We start from the raw sequence: 24,620 nt of genomic DNA, 5'->3' as shown, positions 1-24,620 counted from the left end.
TAAATAAATAAAGGCCAAAAGGCACCCATCAACCCATTTCCTTCTGAGGAGAAGGACTAGAAATGTTAATAAACGACTACATCAAATGTCAAGTGAATCATGCCTACTAATAGATATGCAGCAAAATAAAAGTATAAATACCTAAAAACAGACTCCTAAATTCTGAGTTCCTAATGCAAGTTTTTAATAAAGCACTGAAACCTACTTCAAATCATTATCTTGCACCATCCCTTCAAGAAATCCCTCTTAGTATTTATTATAAGACAAGAAGTTTTGCAGTCAAGTTCACATGAGTTCAAATCCATATCCTGTCATGTATTAGCTTTATGGTCAGGCAAGTACCTTAACTGCCTGGAGGCTATAGAGTCGAGAAAATGATTAATAGTTACCCTCACCTTACCAGGATTAAATGCAATAATGGATAAAAATATTACAGTAACTGTAGCAATATATTTATAGAAATGTGAACAAAAAGAATTTATAAAGTTAACTTAAATTTCAAGGGACATGTCAGATATAAAAATAAGCCCCTGTTCAGACCAGACACTTTTTTCCCACAATCGAATAAGTAAAAGAAACAAACATTCCCAAAACAGAACACTTAACCTGGTGCTCTCACAAAGGTTAGTCCCCTTTGCCAGTGAAAGCCAATTAATAACTGATTCAAAGAAGAATCCTCCGATCAGTTCTTTGTTCATCATGCTTCAAATCCAATTGTGAAATCTGGTCAGCACAGTTTAACAGGGTTTAGAGCTGGTGCACAGATGATAAGTAACCAAATCCTTTGGAGGGGCCACAAAATTAAAAGTTTCCTCACTGAGTCATGGCTGCCTATTCAAGCTCCTCCTCTCTACATTCACTCCTCTGGCTCATGACAGCTTCTGTCTTAGCTATATTCTCCCAATGAGTAACATCAGCCTTAAGTCTGTTCCACTTCCAGAACTAACCTTCACACTATCTTTGAATCTAAAAATACAAGTATGATCTATTTCAAATCCTTGAGATATTTATTCCCTATCACTACAGGATATTGTCCAACTCATAAGAATGCTTCAGGAGCCATTTATAGGAGAAAAAAGGCAATATTTGTACTATCTGCTTACCCATTTTTCTCCCACTCAGTAGAGAAGCTAATGCATGCTAAGCATTCTAACAAGATTTAAAGATGCTACTACACCTATGTTCCAAAATACTATTTGCAAATGCTAAACTATATCATGCTCGAGATCTCTCTCCACATTTTCCCTCAATGTTGGCTGCCTTTCCCCAACTAGTACCTAATGGGTTACCCTTCAAAAGCTAACTATTTTTCTCTACACAACTTTCCTGGATTCTGTTCCTCCTAATCTTATCCCAGAAGAGTTAAATCGCCCCATCTTGTATGCAAGTACTATAGCTGTTAACCACCCGTACTTATAAATATCTTGACATTTATGTACCATATCTGTTCACGTGTCTATATAACTGCCTCTTCAATATTGTGAGTTCTTTGAAGGCAAATACCATGTCAATTATTTTTATATAGCCAGATTTAAGAAGCATCCATAAAATGTAAGATGAAAAGCAAAAAGAATTTGTCAGCATCATGTAAGTCAGTTCCAAGAGACATCCTGATACAAAACACCCTCCCCTTCAGAGCACGTTTTCTCAAATTTGAATGAGTAAAAGAAACAATCTGTTTCTCAAGGAATACTTGAGAAAGTAATACTCAATTCCAGTTTCCAAGGAATACTTAAAGCAAACATGATGTGCAAGTGGACTAACAATTTTAAAATAACTGTGTTCCAAAGGTTTACCAATATTTTTTGGTAAAAGTAAAATAAGCTAATCTCAGTAGGTCAAAACAAGGCGAGGACATTTCAGTTGTGTGAGCTGTAATGTGAACCTTCTTACATTACTTTTTTTTTCTGAAGCTACCACATTCATTGTAGTCCATATATAGATATAGATCAAAAAGGGAACACTAATATTCTGGGGGTGGTATGTTGAAAAGCACTAAGTTCTCAGAAAAGAACTGCCATAATTTTCTCCTGTGACCCAGAACCTGCAGCCACAATTTCCATTTCTCTAACACTGCCACCCAAAGCTAACGCTTCTACTTTGTGTGAGGACACTGGATCCTATGTTCGTCCACACTAATCTTGGGGTCTCGTCAGTTAGTTCATCTATCATCTCTCCATTTATTAGCCTCTTCTAAAAACGACACTCTTTCCCATTAAAATAGAAACACACTCAAGTATTTTCACCCTAAAAGAAAACAAGGTAGAGAGTGACGAGGCACTTCATTTAATCCATGGATGCCACATACACTTTCTATCGCTATCATTTCATAACCCATAATCATAACTTAGTCTATGAAATCTGGCTTATAAACCCTCTTTTACAATGATGCTTTTTTTTTATCCTCGCTCAAGGACATGCTTATTGATTTTTAGAGTGGGGAAGGGAGGGAGAGAAAGGAGAAACATCCATACAAGATAGAAACATCAATCAGTTGCCTCTCCTACATGCCCTAACTGGGGACTGAACTCGCAACCCAGGCATGTGCCCTGACTGGGAATCAAACCTGTGACCTTCCAGTGCATAGGATAATACTCCAAGTGACTGGGCCACAGAGGCCAGGGCCAATGATAATACTGTTGAGCAAATTGCCAATGACCTCTATTACTGTTTATCCAAAGGTACATCTTTGTATTTTACTTGACCCTGACCTTTTTTTGAGAAATGTTACTCTTCCCCTTCCCTTTTTGATACAAGCTTAAACAGTCAATCAAAAGAAGAAAATGAAGATATGCTACAATCCAACCAAACCTCACAAGTTTCAAGAAGATAACTGGAAGCCCAACAGACCTTTAAAAGAGGCCATATTCACTGTCATGAAATTCACACTCTACAACATTGTGAGGAGTGGGAATATTTTCTAACAGGAATTACATTGTTTATTAGTAGATGAATAATAAATGAGGATAAATGAAAGGATATACTAGAATTCTAAAAATGTCTAATGCTTAATATGTTAAATATCAATAGATAATACACTTAATAGGACAGTAATAGGTATCACATAAAGACATTATATAAGAATTGATGGGCACACAACAACCAAGGAATACATTACTTCATCTTGCTAATACCAGGGCAACTGCTCTGCAGCAAACAGTGCAGAATGGACCCTCACTTTCCATAAGCTTTTACAAGGATGAGTACACGCTCTAAAAGAAACATCTCCGTGACATCTGCAATTATCCTACAAAAGAGAGAAAAGGACAAGCTTTTCTCATTTTCCAGGATACCTGCTATTTCAGAAGCCTTCTTCATAATTAATTTCTAAAAAGAAAATCCTACTTTCACATTAAAATGTATTCTCTTTACAACACACACACAAACACTGCTCTGGCTGGAAACTTGTGATGAACAAGTAAGTAACCAAAAGAAGTTCAAATACCTAAAAGAGCTCTATCCCAATGACCTTTCTAAAACCTTGAGTCTATGATATTGCAATTTTTTTGCACACTGACAGTGTTCCCAGATCTCTCGCCTTTAATTATTCTTTTCTCACCACTTATCCTCAAATATTCTCTCTGGTCTAAGGTTGTCATGACTCTTTAAAGCCTTTAGAACCTGGCATCCTTCTTTTGTGTATCCAGGCCAAAATAGTAAACTGCCAAGAATGACATCCAAAGATTAAAATATTACATAATATGAGTTAGTTCCTCATATTAACTTTATAAAATCTAAATTAAGGACATCACATTAGTTTTGTTCATATTATTTACTACTCTAGGTTTCAAATTCCTCAAAATACATAGCTAATATATTTTCCCACAAAACAAATTATATACAAACACATTTTATTTCTAGGATAATAAGCTTAAAGTTCTTAATCGCTTGGGCCAATACTACAGGGTGTGTTTTGGCCATTTTAAATCGGGCCCAAAAAGGACAAAGAAAAAAGAATGATAAATATGATCACATTAAGAATGAATGAAAGAATGAATAAAAAAAGAAAAAGAAAGAAATGGAAAACTATAAATGATAAAAAATATACATTGCATGACAACTATAAAGAATTCTCACAAAAAGAGTAAAAAAATAGGCAAAACATACCACTAGTTAACAAGAATACAAATGATCATCATTTATAAAAATATGCCCAACTTCATTCATACTTAAATGTAAATCAAGGAAAGTTCCTGTTTCTCAACAACATCTATGGCAAAGGTTAACAAGGTCAATAACACTATCAGCAAAGGAAAAAAGTCATTCTCATCTATGATGGTAAGAGTGTAAATTGGTTAATACGACAAAACATAATTTCACTCCTTGGAATTCATTTTACAGCTCTACTTAAATAGTTTGCAAAGAGGCACATACAATATTCAGGGCAACATTATTTGTAAGAGCAACAAACTACAAACCTCTTTTCTCCAGGAGCTATTGAAGTTTTATAATAGAATATGAAAGAGCCTTTAAAATGAAAAAAGTACATACATATAGGCTGATGTAAAAAGATCTTTAAGATATACTGGCTGGAAAAAAAACAAGGGTCGAAATAGTACATGTATTGTGAAACTACATCATATATATAAAGATTTTTATATATAATTATATTACTTGTAAAAAGTGTTCTTTCTTGTAAAAAGATCACAGACCCAGGAAAATGACGGTCACATATAGTTGCAGATAAAATTCACTACACCCAATTAAATTTGAATTTCAGATAACAACAAACATTTTAGTACAGGTATGTACAAATATTGCAAGGAACTTTTTCTTATTTGCTAAATCTGGCAGCCCTAGTTACATAACAGTATGCAGTTCACAACCTCAATTACCTTAATTTCTGCATCTGAAAAATGTAAGGGTCAGATTACGATTTCTTCTAACTTTAAAATCAATTCTATGATTTTTTTCTAGTTTTAAAATTCATTAGTTCTAAACCTCCCTACAACTCTGACATTTTATAAAGAATCCAACATATACCACCAGACCAGGGTAACGTTGAGATAAACTAAGAGCTTCTAATAATCCTTCAATGAAATCCTTCCAGTCCCTAAAAATAGGCATTCTTCAGGGTCCTGTGTTGGCCTCTTACTTTGACCTCAGGACGTACACTTGTGGATGCCTCCTAGATTGTTCTTTCCCTCTCCAGTTAATCAAGGAATTTGTGGAAAGCCTCAAACCATCTGCAACATCAAAATTACTGCAGCTAACGAAGAATACTGTCTTCATACCAAAAAACACGGCTTTTAGTAAGTGCCTGTATTAGAATATATGTATCAGAAGCTTCCATTTAAATATAACATGCAAATGTGAAGCAATTAGAGAAAGACACAATACTTAAGAGAGTGCATGGCTGTTGCACATAATATGCTTAGCTGCAGTCACAGAATTCAAGACCTACATATCATCCAAGTGTTAAGTCAATCCTAATGAAATCAGGAAATAAGAGCTTCATCCCACTAACAGCTGGGGACTGGAAAGAGACTACCCTCTTGAGTACCTGCAGTAAAGCCCGGACAATTATACATGTACACAGCCTTAAACATTCTCTAATCCCTGCCATCTTTATAAAGTCAGTACAACTAAGTTTCTCCTTTGGTTTCCCAGGAGCAAAGCCCTGGCTTGAACCAGAGCCCATTTAACTGTCCAAATTTTTCCAGCTTCCTCCCACTGAAAGCAGCACACTGTGCTTTATAATGCACAGCTTCAGATCGAGTCATTACCAAAAGCAATTTATCAGACTCACGACCCAGGACCACAATGCTTAAACCTACGCCTGCCACCACTGAATTCTATTATTATTTCCTAAAACCTCTTCCTTTACTGTCACATTCATTTGGTGATATTTTTAAACATATTTTGATCATTCAAGTATAATTTAGTCATTATCCTTTGGATAGTAATTTTCTACTTACAGTTATCTCCTACAGACCTACCTGTATGGCTAACTCAAGTTTTCCTAGGTCTGAGTCCACTCTACCTGGGTTTCCTATTCTATTGACCCAGCCCTATGTATAAGTATATAATAAGTACAAGAATGATAAAACCGGTAAGTACTACCTATTTCTCTAATTATTACAGATATGACCACTATCCTACCTATATTTTGCTTTGAAAACTCTAACACTAGCTTTAAAACCTGTCAACTATCAAAAGCAAATTATTTTCTTCCCGTGTAAAACCACCACTACACAATTCATGCTGCCCTGTGCAGGACCTGTCACATTCCTTTTCACTTCTCATTTGGGCTTTGGCAACATACTTTCCTACAGTCTTCCAGACCTCCAGTAGACATGGGATATTTACAATTATGATTCTTCTTAACAATGGAACCATTCCTTTTGAAAGTAACATGGAAAAAGTAACATACCAAAATATTTCCTGTAGCCCTCCACTTAAAACGATTATTAACTTATTCAGTTTAAGTTGCAAAAAAGCAACATATTTTAAGCAAATACAGCTATTGAATTCTTCCAGCTTTTTATGTTAAGTAAAACTGTGAAATGAAATGCAATCCATAAAATGAAATGACTGAATTGTTAAATGTGCATTATCTTATCTCTTCCATCAAATTTAAGAGAGAGGACATCACAACTCACATCTAATTAACAACAGATGTTCTAAAAATACGGTTCACTTCTCTGAATCGTACAGATCTTAATATTATCAGTTTAAAAAACAAATGACAAAATACCCAGCAAATGAAGACTCGGTGTTCTGTAGACATTCTTTTTTCAGAGAGTCATCCCTCAAGCTTTCATTCTGTGATTTTTCTCTTGCATCTTCCGAAATGTGTCCATAGTCAACATGACAGGTTTCTAATGGCTTTTGATTTGAATGTTTCCTCTTTCCTCTCTCATCAGAATGAACCTGTGATGATAAGCTTTCTTTGCTGTTCTCTGTGGGTTTTTGAAAACCAAAATGCACAGAACCCTTAGAAGCCAGTGCTGAAGATGAACCAGATGGTTCAAAATTTCTGCTCTTGCAGTGAAATGAAAGTTCTTCGTCATCAGAAGGTCTTAAAAATTTAGTTCTCAAATTTCCAAGAGAAGAAAACTCCTTATTTTGCCTTGAATTAAAGTCTCTTCTGTATGTTTCTGAAGACCCAGATCTATTATCTTTTTCATCACCACGAAACTTATCTTCATTACTAGTAATACCTGTTGAACTGTATCTATCCCTTGAACTTTTATTAGATTGTATCAAGTCTGATTTTCTACTTTCTTGACCACTTTGTGCTTTTTCTGAACGTGCTGGCTTCCTCCAACGTTCTCGTCTACAGTCTTCTTTTGTGGATGCAGTTTTTTCAGCTTCATCTAATTTTGACTGAAATATTTCCATGGACTAAAAAGGAGAAAAAAATTAAGAAGATACATAAAATTTTAAAAGGTTCAGTAACTTATACCCCATATGACTCTGTGCCATGATGCGCTGTTGAAGCACAATGAAAGAAAAACCCAACAAAAGGGGGAAAAAGGCCAATCATCCTACCTGTATGGGCTAAACAGTGCCTTCCCTCTCCCAGACCAAAGTTCTATGTTGAAGTTCTAACCCATCATACCTCAGAACATGACCATACTGAGAAACAGCCTTAAAAGAGGTGATTAAATTAAAATGAGGTTGTTAAGTTAGGCCCCAAACCAATCTGACTGATGTGCTTGTGAAAAGAAATTTGGACACACAAAGAAATGCCAGGTAAGAATACAGAGAAAAGAACATGTGGGAGCACCTTGGGAAGGCAGCCAAAAAGAGAGGCCTGAGAAGAAACCAAACCTGCCGACACCTAGATCTTGTACTTCCATTCTCCTGAACTGAGAGAAAATAAATGTTTTGTTGTTTAAGCATTCAGTCTGTAGAACTTTGGTATGGCAGCCCAAGGCAGTTAGAATCAGTAGCTTCTTGAAGTCCATGAAATATGATAAAATAGAGACAGTAATAACAGCAATTATCACAACTTATTTAATGCTTATTATATTACATTGATTGCATAATTTTAGTAGGCTCTACATGTTCAAATCTATGCGCTGACTACGTAATCTTGTTTAAGTTATTTAACCTGTGTCTGCCTCAGTTTCCTCACTTACAAAAGAACAATCATACTGTTATTATAAGTTAAATAAGTAACTTATTTAACTTATAATAAATAAGATTTATTTATTATAAAGATTTTAACAGTGCCTGGCATATGAAAAGCACTCAGATAATTAACATTCTCAACAATTCGATGAGATTGATAAGAATAGTCATGCTTTTAAAATGGGAAAGCAGTGAAGCTAAGATCACAAAGCAATAGAGAAATAAACCTGACATTGAAATTCAGGAGCATATGACTACAAAGCCAACCACTACCAGGTCAAAATGCCTCATTCTATGATGACTCTTAACTGTTCTAAAGAATTAAGAAATTACATAAAATGTCAAAATCCAAATAATAAACATTGTAACTCCTGCTATCAAAACTTAATAAAAATAACATAAAAAAATAACTGAAGGCCATATAAATATATTAAGATATAAATTCAGTAATTAAAGAAAATGTCACGACCAAACAGGAGAATGAAATCTTACCATGTGTGACATCAATGGACCTAAAGGGCATTGTGCCAAGTGAAACAGGCCAGAAAGACAATAGCATATGATTTGACTTATATGTGGACTCTAAGATCAAAACAAATAAATGAGAAAAAAAACCAAATAGATTCATATACAGAGAACAAACTGATGGTTGCCAGATGGATAAAAAAAGGTGAAATGGTTAAGAATTAAAAATTAGCAGTTACAAAAACAGTCACAGGGATGTAAAGTACAGCACAGGGAATGCAGTCAACAAATTGTAATGACTATATGTACTGTGCTGGGTTGCAAAGTAGCCTTATCTGGGGGTTATTTCATAAGTTATATAAATACCCACAACTAATATAATATTGAATGTTGACTGTAATAAAAAATCAATTTTTAAAAATAGGAGTCATTCAAAGAATGCAAAAATGGTTGAATATTACGAAATCTATTAATACAACTCATCTCACTAACAAGAAAAAGAAAAAATGTATTATCTCAAAGGATACCTATAAAGTTACTTCATAAAAATTAGCCACCTTTTCCTAATTTAAAAACAAAGGCAAAGAAACAAAAAAGCATCTCTGACTAAACTCTGAATGCATACTTTTTAAAGATGATTACCTTCAGCTTAAGTATAGGAAGTTACTGATTAAACACAGAAAAACAAGAAAACTAGCTTCCAGTGTTTTTATCAATATTCTGAAATTCTATTTGAGAAGTCGAGAAAGTTCAAATACTGTAATACTGAAGGGGAAAAGCCAAAAGTAGTAATCAATGGCATATACCTATCTTCCGAGATTACCCAATTAAGATTTAGATTTAATGAGGCTTAAAACATTAGAGTTTAGAATACTGGCAGACCAGCACCAACAGCACATCAGAAAACAGAAGGGAAAAAAGATTCAATATACAACTGAAAAAAATATTTAAAATATCCTTAAGGACACACACAGATAAAAATTGCATGCACAAGGAAATTTACTATAGTGTAAATGAAAATTTAAACAGAAAAATATCCAGTATTCCAGGATAACATGACTCTACATAATAAGGTATTAATTATCCTTAATTTATCTATACATTTAGTTAAATTCAAATCATAATGCCTAAAAGAGTTGAAAGGTTATAATGAATTTTGGAAAATGTTCCTATTAAGCTTGAACTTGACAAAGTGATTCTAAGTTTAGCAAAATAAATAAATATATAAACATGCAAGAATGAAAAACTAATTTTTTAATGTCTAATAAAAGACTCCATTACATAGTAGATATTCACTAATTATTTGCTATTTGCATCAGTTACTAAAAATTATAATAATTATAACAGTATGATGCCAATTCCAATAACAGAAAAATTAATAGAATAGATCTGAGTAAAATAATACCTTTTTTATAAAAGACAGTTTAATATATAATAAATCTGTCATTTCAAATTAGTAGGAAAAATAATTCATTTAATATATTTTAAACAACAATCTGAAGATTTGTGGTAAGTTAGATGTCAACTTCATACCATATACAAATATTTATTACAGAAAAAATAAATGCATAAAAAAACCTAAACAAATATTCGATGTAAATATAGATGTACATTTTTATGATTTTGGGAATGGAGAAGGCCTATAAGTGAATTATATCAAGAATATTAAGTCGCAAAAAAATATATATTTTGTAAGGTACAAATAAACTTATCCATAACAAACATAATCCTTCCTCCCTCTCATCCCCCTGTACATCCTGATAGAGTTCTTCTCTTAAATTACTACTCTTATTAAAGTTGGATTGGTGTTAAAGTCATTTATATATGTCTGGTTCCCTTATTAGAACATGAACTTCAAATCCTAGAAGTCCAGGACCACATCTGATTTATCTGTATAGTTTTACGCATAGTAGTCAATCAATGAATATTTGTTAAATATTATTTTTTAATGAAACTAAGAGAAAGAAATATAGATTTACTAAAAGGCCTTAAATAAATCAATATCCCAAAGAAAAAATGGGTAAATACTATCAATATAATCAGTTCACTTAAAAAGTACAAATGGCCAGAAAATATATGAAAAAATATTCCAGCCCTGGCTGGTGTGGCTCAGTAGACAGAGCACCAGACTGGGAACCAAATGGTAGCTGGTTCAATTCCTAGTCAGGACACATGCCTGGGTTGCAGACCAGGTCCCCAGTAGAGGGCAAGTGAGAGGCAACCACAGATTAATGTTTCTCTCCCTCTCTTTCTCCCTCCCTCCCCCTCTCTAAAAATAAATAAATAAAATCCTTTAAAAAAAGGAAAAAATCTTACAATTTACTAATAAAATAATAAAAAATAAAAGTAAAGAAAAATGTGTTTACCAAAGTCATTTTACTGAAAACATAATTTGATCAATCTTTCTGTAGAGAAATTTGGCTTTATCTATATCTCACTTTGCTATATCCTTTAAAACAGCACTTTCATTTTTAGTAATTCATCTTAAGAAAATATCCAAATAAGCCCTGGCTGGTATGGCTCAGTTGCATGGAGTGTTGTCCCATAAAGCAAAATGTCACAGAATCGATTTCAGGGGAGGGTACATGCCTAAGCTGCAGGTTCAGTCCCCTGCTGGGGTGAGTACAAAAGGCAACCCATTGATGTTTCCCTCTTGCATCAATGGTTCTCTCTTTTCTCTTCCTCCCTGCCTCTCCCTCTCTAAAATCAATAAGCATATCCTCAGTTAGTATTAAAATAAAAGGAAAGAAAATATCCCGATAAGTATGCAAAATGCATTGTACAAAGATGGTCAGCACAGTACTATTTAACAGGAGAAAAAAATAAAAACATATAAATGTCCCTCCACTGACTATTAAATAATGGTACATAATAAATATGGTAAATATAAACGGTAAATATAATTGAAATACTAAAAAGTCATTAAAGTGTGTGTGTGTATATATATATATAGATAGATAGATAGATATCCAACTATGTCTATACTAGTAAGTATGAAAGAAACAGGATCTATTCTATAAGCCTATTTAATAAAATTATAAACCTAATTTAACAAAACTATTTTTATCTAAAAAAATGTGTATATCAAAATGTTCACAAAGATTACCTTAAAGAATAGTTTTTCTCTCTTTTTCCAGACTCTTACTACTAAACCTACTTCTCCTGGAAATTAAAAAAAAAAAAGGAGACATCCATCAGGTAACTGCTGAAACAGATTATTCACAGATGGTGAATAGAAGAACTAGTCTTAAAATATCATGTACTGTTGCATGGTTCTATTGTTTTAAAAAACATATATATTCTAAAATTAAAAAGTTATATTCCAAAACTCTGGAACATAACAAAAACTCTGAGGGAAAAAACTAAAATATAAATCGAAATGTCAACAGTGGTTATCTCCAGAGGTATACAATGGAGGCTTTCCTCACAGTGAAAACATGTTATTTTTACCTCAAACAGGCACGTAACTTCAATTTTATATTGATAATGTGACATAAGTTTACATAATAAAGGAAAAGCAGAAAAAGGTTTTAACAGTATACAGATTTAAAATTTAATGCCAAATCAGCCCTGGCTGATGTGGCTCAGTGGCTTCAGCGCCACCATGCAAACCAAAGGGTCGTCAGTTCAATTCCCAGTAGGGGCACATTGCCTGGGTTGCAGGCCAGGTCCTGAGTGGGGGGTGCATAAGAGGAACCACACACTGATGTTTCCCTCTTGTTCTCCCTCTCTAAAAAAGTATATAAATAAATTCTTTTTTAAATTTTTAATTAAAAAATCAATGTAAAAGTGTTTCATGGTACAAAACACAAAGTTAAACACATTAATTTCAATTTTTTTCTCAAAAGGACACAATTTTCCATATAAGTCGGAAAGCAACAAACGATCTCCTTAATATGAATACTCACCCCATATCTTTCAGCGACAATGTCTTCAAAATTTCTATTTTGCCTCTCAGCTTGTTCCTTCATTCTTTGATAGGACTTCCTTAGCCAGCTTAATCCACCATCTTCTATTACTGAAACTACATTTCAGTACTAAATGTCAGTTATTCTTTTCATGTGGTATAACAGTATTAATATTTATTGCTTATAAAATCACTTCTGAAGTATAAAACTGAATATTCTTCTTGAACATAAAAGGCATAAGTATACTTGAAATTTAACATATACTTGGGTGCCTACACATGCAAAGTACAGAGGTTTGTGACTATGAGAAAGAAAAAATAAATAAAACTATCCTCAAAAAACTTCAAGCTAAAAGAATGAGGATAAAAGGATATAAGTAATAACAACAGCGATAATATTGGCCAGCTATTATAAAAAATATATAAAGAATTACTGAAAAGAGAGGATTATTTCTAAAGGAGAGGTAAGAAAAAATTTCACTAACCAGGCTTAAAAAAATGAATTGAGATTCTTCAAACAAAGGTAAGAGAAGGCAAGGCATTCCCAGAAATAAATAAGGTACAAAGGTATACACATGGGGGCGAGGGAGAGAAACTACCTCCATATATCCCAAAAAGAAATAAGGAAATTATAGATAATGCTTAAATGTACATTAATTCAGATTATCCTAAGTTAGTCACGATTACCAACTATGAAAATGTGAATGCCTTCAACAAACTTTATTAAGTCACTTATGTTTTCTTCTATATATATACATCACACTTTTGCTATGCATAAAGAAAAATCTAATCAAATATTTAAGTAAAAATTCTGTACCTGATTCCCTTGTACAAATACAGGACTACTTTATATCATCCCAGTTTTATAACCAATAAAAATATACACACTTAGACCCCAAAAAACATATATAAAAATCTTCATTAAAAATCTGTGGTAATCCCACCAGCCTAGAAAACAACTCAAATGTTGATTATTAGTCAAATGGATGTGTATTATAAATTATATTCCTAAAAAAAACTACTATGCAGCAATGAGAATAAGTGAGTACAGTAAGTGAGAACAAGTGAATCTGAAAATGTGGACAAAGAAGCAGGAAACGGAGGAAGGCATGGTGTATGATTCTAAGAAAAACTGATTTCTGGTACTAGATACCAGAACAGTAGCAACCCTTCTGGCAAGAGTATAGGGACCAGAAGAACACAAAGAAGCTTTGGGGATGCTAATAATGTTCTGCTTCTCAAAATATGTGCCAATAGCACAGATGTTTTCACTTTGTAAAAATGATCAGTCACTATACTTACGAGTTGTATACTCTTTTCTGAGTGTTAAACATCAATAAAATGGCTACTTGAAAAAACAGATTTTCAACCCTCAAATTCTAGTCCATCATTCAAATCTGAGTTTATCTTTATTAAGAAATTTGTTCTAACATAATGGGTCTCTCCTTACAGGTCTAAATACTTTGTACTTCAAAACCTACATCTCTAGTGAATTCAATGATTCACTTTTTATTTTGTTCTTGCTCTTTTTTTTCTTATTTTTCTAGTCTATGAGCTCAAAATTATCAAGGAAGTTAGTCTAAATCTGCAATTTCTACAGGGATTAAAGACACCTCTTATAATTAATACCTATATCAATGTCCCAACTATGTAATTAAATATTTTATTCTAAACGCTTATTTGTAAACTGATAAAATGCAAATTGGCACAGTAAAAATTTCCTAAATGATCACCAATATGTAACAGTTCAGAGAAAAAAACTGAGAAAAAGTAAGACTGTTTTAAAATCACTGTGTTGACAATTATTATGAAAATCTAGCAAGAATAAAAATTCTCAGTCAATTCAGTCATGAGTAAAATCCACTATTTTAGAAGTATTTATATAATAATGTCACCTTCAGTCAGTTTATATTCTATTTCAATAGTCTTATTAATTTTATTAGAGATGGCAAAAATACAGTATTTTTAAAAAGAGAAATCACCAGCCCTGACTGGTGTAACTCAGTGGATTGAGCGTGGGCCTGTGAAGCAAAGGGTGGCGGGTTCGATTCCCAGTCAGGGCACATGCCTGGGTTGCAGGCCAGGTCCCCAGTAGGAGACACGTGAGAGGCAACCACACATTGATATTTCCCTTCCACTCTTCCTCCTTCCCTTCCCCTCTCTCTAAAAAAATAAACATTTTTTTAAAAAGAGAGCAATCACCAGATTTAATATTTAAAAAGCAAATAAATATACTAATTTGCAGCATCAGTAATCATGAAATTCAATTCTGGAATTGAATTCCATGATCTGGAATATGGTAAATATTTAATGATATTTACTATGAATATGAAAATTTGTTGCACAAAGTAGGGAGCAAAAACATGAATGAAACATAGCCCCATATGTTTATCTTAGCCCTCTGTGCTAAGATAAACATATATCAAATAGTTATAAGAAATTCATTGGTACACAACACCTTATACCTGTATTTAAAATTATTTTTATAAATCAAAAATTAAGAAACTGAAAAAAGTATGCTTCCAGCATAACTAAAAGTTACATTGTTACAGACCATATACAACAAAATGAAATCAGTGCTGCACGCCCCATTAGTTTCAGAAGACAGGGTAATATAACTATAGCAATAAACTTAAAGATTCAGAAACCTAGATTTTTAGTCTTGCTCCTGCTACTAAGTAGTTTAAAAGATCTTAAGCAAGTCACTGACTTCTCTGAATCCCTGTTTATGTGTAATGTAAGACAGCAGATTTAAACCACCTTTGAAATTTCTTCCAACTCAAGATTCTAAAAGGCAATCCAAAAAATAGAGGGAACAGAATCTACAAAAATAATGGAAACATAAAAGAGTTTTGTGAGCAAGTATTTAGTAACTACATGGTAACAAACATAGTCTTCTCATGAAGAATGTAGATTAACTAACCCTGGACTAGAAATCAGAAAACCCAGGCTCTAGTACTACTCACATGACTATAAACAAATAGTTACCTAGCCGCTCTAAGCCTTGGTTTCCTGAGCTATAAAGTTAGGACAGTACTGTCTACTTTACTATCTTCACCTGCTTGCTGTGAAAATAAGCTGATATGTAAATGTGCCATGTATACTTTAAAATGTACAAATATTCCCATTACTAAAATATAACTTAAAATAATTTTATATGGATGCTAAGAAGTTTACTTTCTTTTCCACTTAATTTTGTTTAAATAAAGGCAACCTAAGATTAATGAATTATTTAAAAACACAGCACCTCTATCATTACCAAAAAAGAAAAGTTGATAAAATCTCCCCAGAACATTTATTTAATCATAAAGAAAGTAATATGACATCATTATTATTAAATATTTACCATATTCCAGATACTGGACTAATAGATTTTCTCATTTGATCCTCACAATAACTGTATGGTAGGTACTATCATTAGTCCCTATAACAGATGAGTGAACTGGACTCAGAGAGATCAGGAAAACTTCCCAAAATCATGAAGCTAGTTAGTGGAAATGCAAAGGTCTAATCCCAAGTACCCTATCTCCAAAGTCTGAGTCCTAAACTGTAATACCATATCACCTTTACATACATCAATACTAAACTTGTAATACTTTTAAGTAACTAACCATTTCAGCTCTACCATTGGTCTAAACAGAAAGACAACACTGCATATGCAGTAAAAAAGTGCAGATCACTTCTTAATTTCACTTCTTAATTTCAACTTTGGGATCTGAACCTCTGACAGACATAAGCTTTCTGTCCTTTTTCTTTTCTAAGAAAACACAATGTGGGAAAGGGAAATGGTAAAAGCATGTTATGAAGAGGAAGAAAGAACAGCTCTTTAAAAGACTTAAAAATAAGTTGTAACACCATAAAAGTCCTAGAGAAAAACATTGGCAGGAAAATCCTAGACACTCCACACAGCAACATCTTCACAGATATGTCCCCTAAAGCAAGAGACATAAAGGAAAGACTAAACAAATAGGACATCATCAAATTAAAAAGGTTCTGCATGGCTAAAGAAAACAGCATTAAAATGAAAAGAGAGCCAAATATATGGGAAAACATAGCTGCCAACAATACTTCCGACAAGGGTTTGATCTCAAAAATATATAAAGAACTCACACAACTCCACTCCATGGAGACAAAAAAAAAAAAAAAATTAAAAAATGCACAAAAGACCTGAACAGACACTTCTCCAAAGAGGACACACGGAGGGCCCAGAGACATATGAAAAGATGCCCAGTATCACTCGCAATCAGAGAGATGCAAATTAAAACCACAATGAGATACAACTTCACACCAATCAGAATGGCCATCATAAACAAATCAACAAACAAGTATTGGAGAGGCTGTGGAAAAAGGGGAACCCTAGTAGACTCTTGGTGGTATTGCAGACTGGTACAACCACTATGGAAAACAATAGGGAATTTTCTCAGAAAACTAAAAATGGATCTGCCTTTTGACCCAGCAATTCCACTGCTAGGATTATATCCTAAGAACCCTGAAACACCAATCCAAAAGAACCTATGCACCCCAACGTCCATAGCAGCACAATTTACAATAGCCAAGTGCTAGAAGCAACCTGGGTATCCATCAGTAAATGAATGGATCAAAACACTACGGTATATTTACAAAATGGAATTCTATGCAGCAGAAAGAAAGAGGGAGCTTCTACCCTTCACAACGGCATGAATGGAACTGAAGAGCATTATGCTGAGTGGTATCAGTCAGGCGGTGACAGACAAATACGATATGCTCTCACCTTTAACAGGAATCTAATCAATAAAACAAAGAAACAAGCAAAATATAACCAAAGACACTGAAATTGAGAACAGACTGACAGTGACCAGAGGGGCAAAGGGAGGGGATTTCAGGGGAAGGGGGTAAGGGTTTGCAGGAACTAGTATTAAGGACACATGGACAATAACAAGGGAGGGACGTGGAGAGGACTAGGGGGCTGGGATGGGGGTAAAGGGCAGAAAACTGTACTTGAACAACAATTAAAATAAAAAATTTTTTAAGTTGTTTTGAAAATATAAACAAAAAGTAATCATGAACTTGATCAAAATTATAGCATCAAACAGAAATATTAATATAACCGGTGATAGAATTTAGATTTAATACATCCTAAAATCTGATTTGGATTTTTTTTTTTTTTTAGATTTTATTTATTTATCTTTAGAGGGAAAGGGAAAGAGAGAGGGAGAGAAACATCAATGTGTGGTTGCCTCTCGTGTCCCCTGCTGGCAACTGGCCTGCAACCCAGGCATGTGTACTGACTGGAAATAGAACCGTGATCCTTTAGTTCGCAGGCCCGCACTCAATCCACTGAGCTATGCCAGCCAGGACTGATTTGGATCATTAAGCATTTTTTAAATTTATAATGCATCTTGCCAATCTACCCACAAACTCAGTCCACTGCCTTCAGAACACCAAGTTGTGAGAAATGCCTGTGGAGCTACAACAACATTACACAGATACCTTTAGCAACTGATGACGTAGTACAGTCTGCTGGTGGAAGACCTGTCCCGCCATCCTTCCAGTATGGATTCAATTCTCTTTCCTGCAGCCTGGACTAGGACAAAACATTTTCAGAAGTTTTAATTTAAAAATAATCCCACCATAAAATGTATTAATAAATAACCCATCTGAGACATAGTTAACACCTGTAACATGGCACAAACAGTTAAAACATTCTTAAGACACTCTTTTGTAACTTTCAGAAAATAATGTTTAAATAACATTCATCCAATGCTTCCATTAAATGCCTATAGTATGAATCAGAACAGTGCTAGATACAGAAGATGTAAAAATCAATACACGCCTAACTCTGTCCTTACTAGCTTATAAGAATGCAGACAACAAACAAGTAAATGACAAATGCTTTATAAAAGTACAGAGTGCTAAAGCCACACATAATTCAAACTCCTCTCACACTGAAGGATTAAAGGCTTTCTAGAGTAAGCAATATGTGCAGTTAGACCTAAGAATGAGCAGAAATTAGCCAAATTTTCTTTTGTGGGAGGAAAAGGCCCAGAGGTGCTCCAGGTAAAAAGGAACAACAGCATGCTCATAAAACCCTAGAGAAAAGTGAAAACGTCACTTTTAGGGAACTTAAAGTAATTAGCAGTATAAGCAAACAGTGGTTAAGAGATTAGGTTGTACAATAACCGGGGACTAGACCACATAAACCATTTTAAACTGCTGTTAAGGTTTTATGCTGGGGAACAATGAGCCATAAAAGAGACTGGCTTTGTATTACAGAAAGAGCAAACTTGTTTCAGAGGAGAGAGAGTAAAGAAAAGCAAGGTTAGAAGCAGAGGTTCTGGCCAGGTAGGTCAGTCAGTTGCAGCACTGTCCCAATAGCTAAGGTTGCTGGTTTGATCCCAGTTCAGAGCACACACAAGAATCAAACAATGAAAGCATAATTGAGTGGAACAACAAATCAATGTTTCTCTCTTTCAATTTCCTATGTTCCTTCTCTCTCTCTTTCTCCCCCTTTCCTTCTTTGCCCCCTCCCTCCCCAACCTTATTCCTTTCTCTCTAAAAATCAATCGATAAAAAAAAATTTTTTAATGATTAGTAGCAGGGATCCAGTCAGAAGATAGTAGCAAAAATCAGGAATGGTAGCCTAGTCACAAGTCAAGTGCCTCCTGTGTCCCAAGCCTATGCTGGGCACTGGGGTTACAAAGCCAGGCACAGTCCTGGTCAACAAAGAAATCATGGTCTAGAGAAAGGGGAGAGACCATTAAGCAATATCAGTACATTAAGCACTATGAAGGTAAAGGGTGCTATGGAACAACATACTGGGGTTCCTAACTTAACTTCAGGAGGTCAGAAAATGTGAGAATAACAGCAATTATTAGAATTAATAATGGCAATTAGATGAATGGAAAGAGTTAAATGTCAGTTTACAATGACATGACCAACTGCATTATCAAAAAGAAATATGACAAAAAAAATGTACATCTTCAAAGGGCAAAATTTAAGTTAAAGCTTAACTTAGAGGGGTAAGCAAAACCACAGGATTTGACTTCTTTTGTACTAAAAAAGATTCTGTCATCTCTACAATAGCTCATGGTATTTAAAATCAAGGAATTTCTTCCCGTGGTCTTATCTAGACACTCAGAGATATGCATCAGACATCAGCAGGATGAAAAGGGCTGTCATTACAGACTGAGGAGGACAGCTGACAAACTGGCTACACAAACTGAGATGACAAACTGAGACGCTACCTACAACTACACCAGCGAAAACAACCGAGTATGTGAAGATACTACAAATCAGTAAGTAAAAGAACACTGAAGAGAAGTAAGCAAAAGAACATAAACGGTTCATAGTACAAGAAATCTGAATGACCGAAAACAAAACCCTCTCTCCTAGAAAACAGATATATATAAAAACAAAAATACCATTTCTCACCCATCAATTAGCATGACAAAAATGTTTAAGCTTGGCGATACAAATACTTTACTAAAGTAAAAGAACATACACTGAGCAGTAGAGACTGCTATAATCTCTTTCAAAATACTAGTAAAAGGTAGGTGCATACCATACACACAGCAGCAATTTTACTTCTAGATATACACAGTGGAGAAACTTGCACATGTGCAGGAGGAAAAAATACAGACTGGGGCAAAAGCAGGTTTACAATTGTTCATGTAGGAAATAAAATAAATAAATAAATAAGAATCAACTTTTTGCTTCATAAACTAACAACTGTAAAACCTACTTTTGCCCACCCTGTATATAAGGACCTTCATTTAACACTATTTGTAATAATGAAAAACAGCACACAAAGTAGATGTTTACAGATATCCTAAAGGAATAAATATTTATAGTATGTCATAGACAATGAAAGACTATGCAGTGATTAAAAGGTGGAATAGAAATAAAACATATCAAGATCAATCAATCTCTACAATGTTCTCAGGCCTTCTAGTCAAAATGGCTCATTAAAGTTCCAATCATCACAACCCCCCTGCTCAGAACAGAAAAGATACACAAAATACAAAACATACTTCGGTTCGAAAAAAGATAAATAGTTCTATAGCCCAGAACAGAAATGCAAAGAAGTAATAAGCAGAACTGAAGCCACAGGCCTAATGGACTCTAGGCGCAAGCAGAATTTATGTAAGATCAATGCTAAAAGTGCTCCTGCTGAAAGAGGAGAATGAAGCCAGTCTTACCACACAAGGCCAAGCACGAGGCTGGGGTGATCTCTTGCTTGTAAAGAAAAGACTGAAAAGTTGATATGAATCTCTTCAATGCTACAGATTCATTCTATAGGTTTGTGCTACAGATCTATAGTTTACATACATCACAATGTGGGCATAAAGAGGCCCAGAGAACCCAGACATAACATTGAGCACTGGTTTTCAAACTTTTTTGTGACCTTCACCCAAAGAGAAGTTGTGTGTGCACGCACGTGTCTGTCTCCTCAACTAAGGAAACAAAATGTATCTTTATTGCATGAAATACATGCTAATACCTTATATTTTTAAATACTGATTTTAATAAATTAAGTTCATGATCCACATTTTGAAAAATACCACAGAAAATGAAAAAATGATATTATCTTCAAAACCAAGAAGAGACATAAAGCAACATGCTTCATACCAAGCTTTCGCTAAGGGCCATCATTTTAGACTTCTTCCCATTATTTTCACTTTGTCCCCACTCCCATTATAAGGATTAACATTTGGTTCTAAGGCTAGGGCCATTTTTCTCTCAAACCAAGTATTTATCATGTGTTAAGAATATGATGACATGCAAGAACCAACACACTCAAGCTGACGTGCAGCCATCTGAAAACTGGCTTGCTTCAGTCACTAGTCTCAGTGTTTGCCTTCTGTATATAACGACTGGAATTCTTACTGAAGCAAAAATCAACAATTACAGATTATGAACTTCAGAACTAAATCCAGGTAGCAAAAACATAAAATCAAGGGGTAAAGAATAATAAATCTTCTACAATTTCAAGTGGTACAAAATATTTTAAAAGCACCACCATATGCAGAGTTCTATACTAGCTGCTAAGGAAGACACAAATATAAACAAAATGGTTTCTCAAAAAGTTTATAATCTCATGAGGGAATTATAATCTCATAATAGGATTAAAACTATTAAATTACAGTACTTTACAGAAAACTGCAAATACTACATAGGAAAGGAAAAAATAAAGTGCTATCGAAACAAAAAGGAAGAAATTTGTTTCAGTCAAAGGAAATAGGAAGAATTTTATAGTATGTATCAAGTCAGGCCTGGAGGGTTAAAGAGGATGCAGACATAGAGAAGGAATTCACTCAGAAAAAAAACAGATGAACAAGAATTCAGAGACAGCAATGTGCAGAGAAATATGAAGGAAAATAATTAACTTGGTTTGGTTGAGGTATGAATTACCTAAAAGAAAGTAATGTGTATGGACTCCAACTGCAGGCAGCTTCTGGAGGAGCCTTTAAAGTAAAACAATAAATGCTGCGCTTTTTTTCCATCCAGGACTGAAAACGTTTTTTAAAAAATACAGTAAGAAACATGGGAGGGAAAAGGCAAATTACCTTTATTGCTGATGAAGGCTTAATAGGAAGAGAACTTTTCTTTCAGTTAAAGTCAAATGGGCCTGTTCACTGACCGAAACAACCAGGCAGACGTTCCCAGGTACAGATACACTGAACCAACCCCACCTCACCTCATTCCCCACACGGTCTCTGCAGACTGCACGTTCCACAAGCAGGAAAGGCAGAACTAAGCAAAGCACGCCTAGTTAATTCTCTCCATATTCAAAATAGGTAATTTACTCCATATCCTGAAGAACAGTATGAGAAAAGAGCATGGCATGAAATACCACTAGTGGAGCAAATTCTTCTACCAGAAAAGAGACATCAGAAAAGACAAAGTTACATTCTCTGTAACTTTAATCACTGAAGACACCTATACAGAACAACATGATCAAACTGCACTTTGAAAAACAACCTGACGTCAGTTGTAGGGTGCTGGAAAACAAAGAGGTGAGTGTAATTGTCCAGGTAAAAAAGAGTAAATTAGGGCTTGAACCATAACATTTAACCTTAAATGGTTCTGAGTTCTGGGACTGTCCCCAGTTCATTACACATGATTAATTCAACTCCAGTAGAGATGACATGAATATGGCTCAGAGAGGGAAGACATACATCTAAGAAGTGGCATTCAAACTAGAGCAGTAGCAACAGGAATGAAAAAGATACAGATGCAAAAGACAAAAACCACATAGCAAATGAGTAAATCATTAAATGCTGATTTAATTAAATCAAAAGTTCATAGAAGAATTTGTAAGAAAAGATACATTTATTTAGAAAGCTTGAAATTCAAAGCTGGGAAGTTGCTATGATAAGCACAAAATTATCACATTCTTTGGAAGCAAAAGCCATTTAATTGAAAGTATTTCTAAGAAAAAATAATCATTTTAATCTATTAAAGATATTCATTTAAGAGATCACTATGTTCTATTGTTTGATACAGAGAACAGGCTTGAATACAGCAAAACAAAAGACCCCGAGTCAAGGAGGACTAACAAGGCAGACTGTCACTGCTCACACACAGCAGAGCATTATTTCAGGAGCAGGCATGTATGGCACTAGGTGAAACCAACTTCAGACAGCTCCCCGCTCTCGCTCCACTGCCCACTGATTACCCTTCTGTTGCACTTTTCCTTTTCCTTTTAGCACAATGAGTCTCAGCTCCTTCAGGTCTAACTCAGAGACAAAGACATTTTATAGGATTGTTGAGATATTCCAAAACCCCTAGCTTCCAATGTTTCATATTGAGAGCTGCTTAACTATAAGCCAATACTATTAACCACATCTATAGTTTCAGAATTAAAATTAAACTGCAGGAAATAAAAACAGAAAACAACACCGATCACAAGACTCTTATGATAACTCTTTCATATTTTTCCTTTTTTAGTCCCTCTATGCTTCACCCAAGGTAAATTCTTAAAGACTCTTCTTTATTACTAATTCTCTCGGGCTGGATTCAATCTGTTGTTCAACAATCTACTGACTTTCTAATTTCAACCGTAATAATTTTCATTCTTTAAGTTCTTATTTGCTCTTTCTCAAATCTGCCTTCTAAGTAATGTTTTATTCATATTTTCTATACCTGTTACTGTACAAAATTATTCAATAGTCTAACAGATAAAGGTTTTACAGGTCTGATTCTGCTGTTCACTGTTTCAGATGGCTCTTATTCAGGGACCACCCTGGAATTTTCATGTACTTTACAACTTTAGATGATGAGCACGCAGTCCACAGAACTTATTCCTGGGAACTTATGCTGTGTACGTCGACAGTGTGGTCCTTCAGAAAGGGCTGGTGCTTACTGCTGCCAAGCACTCCAGGCACTACCGACCGAAGAATACTTTCAAATAAATTCTTAAAGATTTCCAAACCACAGACGCAGGACAGTTCAAGCCTTTAGAATCCAGGCCATAAAGCAAACCCAATTAACTATATATGCCCTTGATTAATAAATCAAGTATTTTTTAAACTGACTTCCTACAGGAAACTTATTTTAAAAGAACTTATATTTCATAGTTGTTTTTACTAATTTTTGTTGAATACCACAAATAATATCTTACAAGTAAAATTGCATGTCTTATCAGTTTATTAAGACAAATTAGAAAGTTAAACTATTTTCAGTATCTTACCTGTTCAAGTGCTTGGGCCTTCTCTTGCTCTATTTTCTTTACAGTTTCCTTTTCAGCTCTGAGTGATGATGACGACACAGTTTTAACAGACATAAAATCAAGAGTCATCCATTCATCCCTCTGTTTAAAAAAAAAAGTTATTTTGATCTAAAATCAAACTTAACACTAAGTACTTAGTAATAAGAGGCACTCAAATCTCTAGGTTTAATCCTACATGACTAATTTGAAACAAGTTTCTTAGTCTCAGTCTTATTCTCTCCCCTATAAAATGAAATAAAATCCATGCTTTTCAGGACTGTTTTAAGGGGCAACAAGAAAAGAGGTTTAAGGCATCCAGACTAGAGCCTGACACTCAACAGCCACTCTAAAATTAGTTCCTTTTCAGCTTTTTTCCTTCCCTTTGTATAAATAGCATTATTCCTCAGGCAATATGAACTGTGAACCAAAATCTGGGAACCATCAAACTATAAGCTTGCTACAAACATTATGACCTGAGGA

The 24,620-nt window shown here is 34.4% G+C and overlaps 1 protein-coding gene across 2 annotated transcripts in view; it reads right to left on the bottom strand.

Annotated features, from left to right (window-relative positions):
* The window catches only part of CWF19L2 (CWF19 like cell cycle control factor 2), a 101,301-nt gene that overhangs the window by 63,444 nt on the left and 13,237 nt on the right, over window positions 1–24,620 (bottom strand). For both annotated transcript variants that reach the window (XM_037137657.2, XM_037137658.2), the window contains exons 5-8: window positions 24,123–24,242; window positions 17,921–18,014; window positions 12,453–12,568; window positions 6,698–7,347 (exon numbers count right to left, since the gene is read on the bottom strand). In XM_037137657.2, the coding sequence (XP_036993552.2) occupies window positions 6,698–7,347; window positions 12,453–12,568; window positions 17,921–18,014; window positions 24,123–24,242 (980 nt within the window). The remainder of the gene's footprint in view (window positions 1–6,697; window positions 7,348–12,452; window positions 12,569–17,920; window positions 18,015–24,122; window positions 24,243–24,620) is intronic.

Source organism: Artibeus jamaicensis, unplaced genomic scaffold (assembly GCF_021234435.1).
Source record: "Artibeus jamaicensis isolate MK-2021 breed Jamaican fruit bat unplaced genomic scaffold, CSHL_Jam_final contig_585, whole genome shotgun sequence".
NCBI classification, from domain to species: domain Eukaryota; kingdom Metazoa; phylum Chordata; class Mammalia; order Chiroptera; family Phyllostomidae; genus Artibeus; species Artibeus jamaicensis.
This window is presented reverse-complemented; position numbering and strand designations above follow the sequence as displayed.